At 44.8% G+C, this 8,105-nt stretch overlaps 1 protein-coding gene across 1 annotated transcript; it reads right to left on the reverse strand.

Annotated features, from left to right (window-relative positions):
* Positions 1-6: 6 nt before the first annotated feature.
* Positions 7-8,099, reverse strand: LOC112819176 (solute carrier family 2, facilitated glucose transporter member 3). The gene is made up of 7 exons (XM_025866192.2): positions 7,940-8,099; positions 7,344-7,506; positions 6,839-7,026; positions 3,412-3,516; positions 2,939-3,040; positions 2,270-2,473; positions 7-1,141 (listed from the first exon to the last, which is right to left on the reverse strand). Exons 1-7 carry the CDS (start codon positions 8,093-8,095, stop codon positions 926-928), a joined length of 1,134 nt encoding a protein of 377 aa, XP_025721977.1. The 5' UTR covers positions 8,096-8,099; the 3' UTR covers positions 7-925.
* Positions 8,100-8,105: the final 6 nt, after the last annotated feature.

The following is an 8,105-nucleotide window of genomic DNA, read 5'->3' on the forward strand; positions in this document are numbered from 1 at the left end:
AAAGGATATCTAGAAATAACCTTCCCTTCTCTGGACTCCAACCAAAATTAGAACCCATCCACCACCATTAGCTATAATGCCCATCTTAATAACCCTAGATTTCAAGTAACACTACGTATTATTTTAAGCAAAGAAAAAAGTTCTAAAGGTAACCAGTAGCTTCTTAAAACAGGCACATCACTTTTCTGAGAAATTAAACTTGAGAGTTTCCACCTGAAGGTTAAGAGGCAATGTGCAAACTTCACACACCCCATCATGTACCCTCTGAGAACACGTTATACTTCTCCCTGAATCTTCCCCTTATTGCACCTCGACCGCTCCAGTATCAAATCTTCTACCCTAGAACCTCTCTTCAAGCGCCTCCCTCCATCCTCATTTTCCTTGTTTTATTTGGTAAAATTATTTTACACTTAGAAAAATAAATATTTATGCAATAAAACCAGAAGATAAAATAAATAAAACTCAAGTTAATTTGCTCTACAGAGCTGTATGGAAGCGAGGGAGGTGCTCTTACGTAATCCCTCTCTGCCCTCCACACTCATAGATCTGCTTCCTGGGAAGTCGGGGGTCGGGGAAACTGCACCTCACTCTTACTCCCCCCCCTACTGGCCCTGGTGAGGCCCTATTAGAACCCAAGGCAGGAAGAGACGACAATGCTGTCAGATGGCAAGTGGCCAATGCCTCCTGAAATGAAGGTAGGTTTGCTTGGTCTCTCCTAAACAGAAGAGAATGTCCAAGAAATGAAATGTTTCGAAAGCCATTGAAGATACAACTAACTCCTGCACTGGGTTCCTCTGTGGGATGAGAAAGGAATCAAGTAGCAGCATTCAGAAACAGTCCTGGGTTACAAGCTGATGAGGTCCCTCCCTCATCTGGGGAGAGGTTGCTTTTCCATGTTGGGAGGGAGGCGGGAAGGAGGCATGGCTTAGACGGTGGCAGTTTCCTTCGTGGGCTGGATGCTGTTCATCTCCACGATGGGGCCTTTCTCAGCTCTGTTAGCCTCCCGAGCCTGCCCCTCGAAGGCTCGTGTGATTTCCTCAAAAGTCCTGCCACGAGTCTCAGGGACTTTGAAGAAGGTGAACACCAAGAAGAGAATGAGGAAGCCAGTGAAGATGATAAAAACATAGGCTCCTAAATAGAACTAGTGAAGAGATAAAGGAAAAGGAGTGTCAGTGTAAATTCTGGTCATTGCCAAACCCCTTCCCTTCCCATCCATTTCTAGTAGGCTTCGGGACACAACCCTTCCACATTTAACAAGAACATGTAGTCTTCCTCGGTATTTTTTTTTTTTTAAGATTTTATTTATTTATTTGAGACAGAGAGAGAATGAGAGATAGAGAGCACGAGAGGGAAGAGGGTCAGAGGGAGAAGCAGACTCCCCGCTGAGCAGGGAGCCCGATGTAGGACTCGATCCCGGGACTCCAGGATCATGTTCTGAGCCGAAGGTAGTCGCTTAACCAACTGAGCCACCCAGGCGCCCAGACCAGTGGTCTTTTAAAAGTTCCCAGTTTTGGGGTACCCGGCTGCCTCAGTCAGTAGAACATGCGACCTCTCATCTCCTCCAGGTCTTGAGTTTGAGCCCCCTGTTGGGGGTAGAGTTTACTTTAAAAAAATAAAAGTTCCCAGTTTTGCCCTCCTGCTTCAATCTTTTTTTTGCTACCATTCCTTCTTTTCCTATAAGCCACTGAAAATAAAAAAAAATCTGGTTTAAAACACTAGATATCTGGGGGGGGGGTGCCTGGGTGCTTCAGATGCTTGAGCGTCTGCCTTCGGCTTGGGTAATGATCCCAGGGTCCTGGGATCGAGCCCCTCATCCAGCTCTCTGCTCACCGGGGAGCCTGCTTCTCCATCTCCTGCCTGCTGCTCTGCCTACTTGTGGTTGCACACTCTCGGTCTCTGTCTTTTTGCCAAATAAATAAATAAAATCTTAAAAAAAAAAAAACACTTGATATCTGGGGTGCCTGGGGTGCTGTTGGTTGAGCGTCCGACTCTTGGTTTTGGCTCAGGAGATCAAGCCGTGGGTCAGGTTCCGTGCTTAGCGCAGTGTCTGCTTGAGATTCTCTCTCTCCCTCTCCCTCTGCTCCTCCCCCTGTCACATTCAATCTCTCTCTCTAAAGTAAGTAAAATGTTTAAAAAAAAAAAAACCCACAAAAACAAACTCCACTTGATATCTAACCCTCTGTGGTGTCAGTTACCAAATTTTAAACCTGTCGGCTTAAGTGAGCTGGTTTTGAGATGGACTTGGTGAGTTTTGTTTGAATTTACTTACTGCAGCTGAAGGGAACAGGAGCCCAACCAGGAAGTTGGAGGTCCAGTTGGAACAACCAGCCACTGCCATCGCGGCCGGGCGGGGTCCTTGGCTGAAGAGTTCGGCCACGATAAACCAGGGAATGGGGCCTGGGCCAATTTCAAAGAAGGCCACAAAGACCAGGGTAGCCCCAATGCAAAAAAAGCTCATCCAATTATAGTTATCCTAAATGAGGAGGAACAAAGGAAAGTTAGTAGTCAAGACAGCTTGACCTGGATAGACCTAGCCTCCCAGCGATGAGGACTGACTGATAACGAAAGCTCCCTCTGTCTGGGGTACAATGGAGTTCTCTGACTTAAGAGTCAAAAGGCCTGGGTTTTTGAATCCTAGCCTTGTGCTCACACCATGTGTCATTTTGCACTAAGATCATTTCATCACCTGTAAAATGGGAATAATTACCTCAAGAATACTTGAAGAATTAAATTACATGAGGTATTTAACAAGCTCTATGTTATACAGATGTTAAGAATTACAGCAGTTTAGTTACCGATCTCTGAGGATTCATTTTTCTTAAATCTCTGGGCATGGGACTTTACGGGTCTCCCACTCACCTCTCCCACCCACGTCAGAGTCACCTGTGACCTATTCTCCCTCCTTCCCCTCCGTTTCCTTTACTCAAAGAGCACGCACCTTTAGTAACAATGAGACGGTCATAAAGATGGAACAAACAGCCATCCCTCCAAGGCCAGTCATATGGAGAGTCCTCCTCCCTGCCCTTTCCACCAGAAACAGCTAAAAGAAGAATAATATAACATAAAATTTCTCCTTTCCCTTTCCTGAAAACTGTATGAACTACCGGAATGTGCCGTACCATTGGCAGGATACTTGGTAGAGTCACACGTGCCCTTTTAGTTGAGTTTCAAGCATCCTACAAATCCCTTTTATACCTCTCTCTTTCCCACCCACTTCATATTTCCTTGAGAGAGTGAAGACTACTCATACCCATCATTCAATCGCTCTTCTTTCCCAAAGAAGAGCGAAACAACCACAACTGTTTAAATGATGGTAGGGAGGGAGATGGAAGGACACAAACCCCATCTTGGAACATGTGTAGGAAGAATGCCCCTCCCCCTGCCCCCAAACTATCACACCATCCAACTTACAGAGACAACAGTGAAGATGGTATTAACTACACCCGTGCCGATGGTGGCATAGATTGGCTCCTCAATACCTGCATCTCTGAAGATTCCAGTTGAATAATAGAACACCTAATAGGAAACAAAAGATGATGCAACTCTGAAACAGGAGCTGGGCACCGCAGTTAAAGAGAACCCTCGGAAAAGTACACTCAAAGTCCCAGGAGCTTAAGGAGTCCTTTCTGGGTTTTTGATTCAATCAGTGTCTTTTCTGCAAAGAAATCTTCTCTATCTTATCTCTATTCTCTTCTTAGTTCTCAATTCTACCTACTGTTTCCGCTTCTTCTTCAATGTTTGTTCCTCCTGTTCATTGAAGTCTCCTCCTTACATCTATTCTATTAACTTAGATATAAAGATTTTTTTCGGTTTGTTTTAAAGTTCGGTGGTGGTTTTTTTGTTTTTTGTTTTTGTTTTTTTTTTTTTAAAGTAATCTCTACACCCAACATGGGGCTGGAACTCAAGACCCCCCAAGATCAAGAGTCACATGATCTTCCAACAAAGCCAGCCAGCAGCAAGTTCCTCAATTAAGCTTCTTCAAGGGACAATTCCTCTAACCTTAAAACAGTGATAGGCACACACTGATATCCTACTTTGACAGTGAAGCCAACTGAGGAGGAACCTCAGCCTGCTCATGTTATTAGAAACAGAACTTGGGCTGGAATCCCTAGCCCCAGGTCCTTTCCAAGTGTTCTAGGAAATGACAGCAGCTATCATCTTAATTCAATATGTACTATCAAGTAAGCTACTGTTTATACTATTTTTTATTATTTGCTGGTCAGCATGCTGAAATGTAGGGTTGCTACAGCTACCACAGTCAAAGGGATGTCAAAATATTGAACTCAGACTTCAAGGTAATAAGGGAACAGGATCTAGATCATCTAGGTTCAGTTCCTCAGGTTTGGGTCAAGAGTTTATTATTTCATCCAGAGTGTTTGCCTCTATAGCCGTATTCATCAGACTTTTTGATCAATATATGCGTTGACTCTGGGTTACGTTCTCAAGAAACAACTCTTCAGATACCTACAACCTCGGATAGAAATGATGGATACTTCTGTTTTCTAAAATAAGACTAATAAGGGCGCCTGGGTGGCTCAGTTGGTTAAGCGACTGCCTTCGGCTCAGGCCATGATCCTGGAGTCCCGGGATCGAGTCCCGCATCGGGCTCCCTGCTCAGCAGGGAGTCTGCTTCTCCCTCTGACCCTCTTCCCTCTCGTGCTCTCTATCTCTCATTCTCTCTCAAATAAATAAATAAAATCTATAAAAAAATATTTTAAAAAAAAATAAAATAAAATAAAATAAGACTAATAAGGCTGTGCTTTTTTTTGTTTAAAATTATTTTTGGGGTGCCTAGGCTGCTCATTTGGTTAAGCATCTGCCTTTGGCTCAGGTCATGATCCCGGGGTCCTGGTATAGAGCCCCACATCGGGCTCCCTGCTCAATGAGGAGTCTGCTTCTCCCTCTCCTTCTGCCCCCACCCCCACTCGTGTTCTGTCTCAAATGAATAAATGAGATTTTTTATTTTTAAGTAATCCCTATACCCAATGTGGGGATCGATCTCACAACTCCAAGATCAAGAGTCGCATGCTCTATTGAATAAGCCAGCTAGGCACTCCACAGTGATTCTTAAAATGACAAAATTGGAAACTGGGATCCATCAAAATCATCTCAGAGGTTTTTTAAAAATATTTTTCCTCCCAATTTCTGATATCACAGCCTCTAACCCTTTATGAAAAGCACTGCTTTTTCAAATACAAATAACCTTCTTGTGTGTTAGGGAGAAATCGCCAAGGACCAACTTACTATTTTGAGCATCAAGTGTGTTTGGCAAATGCTTTGCTACAAAATGACCTAATCATATTGATCAAGACTGATGATGGAATAATATTATGCAGCCATCAAAAGAAATGAGATCTTGCCATTTGCAACCACGTGGATGGAACTGGAGGGGGTTATGCTGAGTGAAATAAGTCAATCAGAGAAAGACATGTATCATATGACCTCACTGATATGAGGAATTCTTAATCTCAGTAAACAAACTGAGGGTTGCTGGAGTGGTGGGGGGGGGGGGGGGTGGGGTGGCTGGGTGATAGACCTTGGGGAGGGTATGTGCTATGGCGAGTGCTGTGAATTTGTGCAAGACTGTTGAATCACAGATCTGTACCTCTGAAACAAACGATGCAATATATGTTAAGAAAAAAAAGAAGAAGATAGCAGGAGGGGAAGAATGAAGGGGGGGAAATCGGAGGGGGAGATGACCCTTGAGAGACGATGGACTCTGAGAAACAAACTGAGGGTTCTAGAGGGGAGGGGGGTGCGGGGATGGGTTAGCCCGGTGATGGGTATTAAAGAGGGCACGTTCTGCGTGGAGCACTGGGTGTTATGCACAAACAATGAATCATGGAACACTACATCCAAAACTAATGATGTGATGTATGGTGATTAACATAACAATAAAAATTAAAAAAAAAAAGACTGATGAGAAACCCTCTGGGCATGAATCGGAACAAGAGTATGCTTCATATCCAAAAATTTTATCTGCAAATGGACAGAAGGTATAGGAATATCCTCTCTTACCACCACTAGGATCCAAAAGCTGGAAGGTAATATCTGCATAGAATTCAAGCTACCTGCCAAATGTCACCTTCCATTTTGCTCCCCACTTCCAACTATCAGAGTCACTATTCTGGTTGTAACAACACAGACAGACTAGGAAGGCCCGCTCTATCTGAGGTTCCCAGTGTATCGTCAGACCTCTTGAATTCATTGCCTACTTATTCCCCAGGGATTTACAATGATATTTTTTAGACTGTGAAGTCCTGGAAAAAAGCCACAGCATGTAAACTCTTAGATCTACTTTAGTTGTATGGCCTGCCTTATCACTGATGACATCAGAAAAGACTGATCAGATTTGTAAAAAACAACTGGAAATAAAAAATGAGTGGTCAGAAGGAGGAATAATGAAAAGCAGATAAATGTGTCGTGTCCTACATACTGAAAAAAGTTTGAAAGAGGACAATGTTAACCGTAAGGTCGAAGACAAAAGGTGATGAATTTTTCGTTTTATCATTTATTTTCTTATTTTCCCACATGGAAAACATGTACTGAAGATAGAATTTTAAAGAAATAAAAACAGGGGTACCCATCTGGCTCAGTAGGAGAGCATGCGACTCTTGATCTCGGGGTTGTGAGTCCGAGCCCCAGGTTGCGAGTAGAGATTATGTAAATAAACTTAAAATACGAAACCATGTCAAAACCTGGATAATCAGTATTTCTGGAGTGGCTGCTGCGGGGCGAGCATCGTGGGGACTCTGCAGGTGTAAGGAGGTGAGCAGGCCCCTCAGGCAGGTGCGTGAACTGTGTGCGGGACCCCCTGGGACACAGAGTAGCTACTCACAGCATTGATTCCAGACAGCTGCTGGGACAGCTGGAGCATGATGGAAATCATAATGGGCTGCTGGTAGCTGCGTGACCTGAAGAGCTCCAGCACCGTGGCTTGCTTCTCTTGTGCCATCCTGGTGCTCTCATCTTTCATCTCCTGGATGTCCTGAGTCACGTCCTGGGTGCCCCACAATCGCTGGAGGACTGGTCAAACAGACAGACAGACAAAGGAGAAAGATAAGGTGCTGTCCCAACTTCATTTTCCCTATAACACAGCTGGGAAGAAGCCACACTTAGATGAGCCCCGGATATGGCTCATCCATTAGCATCTGTGCCTTAACCTCCTTCTCACTCCACTCTTTCGGGGTGGAAAGTTTCTCACTCCAGAGCAATCAGGAGAGTCTCCAGCTTGGATCCAGAGGGGCCAGGAAAGGAGCGGACAGAACACAGATCTAATGCCCTCATCCTGAAACAAACCACAACGCCAAAATTCCCACAGCGAAGGTGTGAAGGATACTCACTGTCCCTAGCACTCTCCTCTTCCTTTCTGTTGATGAGCAAAAATCTAGGACTCTCGGGGCAAAACGGAAGGGCTGCGCTTTGCAGGACAGCTGGAACGATGGTGAAGCCCAAAAGCAGGGGCCAAAGCTCTTCAGTCCCCATGATGACTTTCAGACCAAAGATCTAGAAACCAGATAAAGATGATACTTTATAAAGCTCATACTTTATATAAGCCACAAGTCAGTTTAAAAAAACTGGGGGGCTCAGTCGGTTATGCATCTGCCGTTGGCTCAGGTCAGGATCCCAGGGTCCTGGGATCCAGTCTGCACTGGGCTCTCTGCTCAGCAGGGCGTCTGCTTCTTCCTCCGCCCCTAGCCCTCCTCCCCTTACGTGTGCTCTCTCTCTCAAAAATAAATCAGAAAAAATTTTCAGAAAATCATCCCTTCTTTTACCACAGGAAAAGACACATTCTGTTTCTTCTCCTTTCTCTACCCTGCCTGCTTCTTTAGCCACCTGTGAGCTATAGTAATAATACCTGAAACTGACATATAGTTGAATATAGGTCAGATGTTCCTGCCCAGAAACTGACACGCATTCAGTATGAGGTCTAGAGTACCTGAGCCACCAGGATCCCGATGACGATGCCCAGCTGGTTGAGAGTGCCAAAGGCCCCCCGGAGGCCAGTGGGAGAGACCTCGCCGATGTACATGGGCACAAAACCTGTGCAGAGGCCGCAGAAGAGGCCAATAACCAAGCGGCCCAGGATCAGCATTTCAACCGAC

This window comes from Callorhinus ursinus, unplaced genomic scaffold (genome assembly GCF_003265705.2).
Source record: "Callorhinus ursinus isolate GAN/ISIS: 27379988/994484 unplaced genomic scaffold, GSC_fseal_2.0 scaffold2285, whole genome shotgun sequence".
NCBI lineage: Eukaryota > Metazoa > Chordata > Mammalia > Carnivora > Otariidae > Callorhinus > Callorhinus ursinus.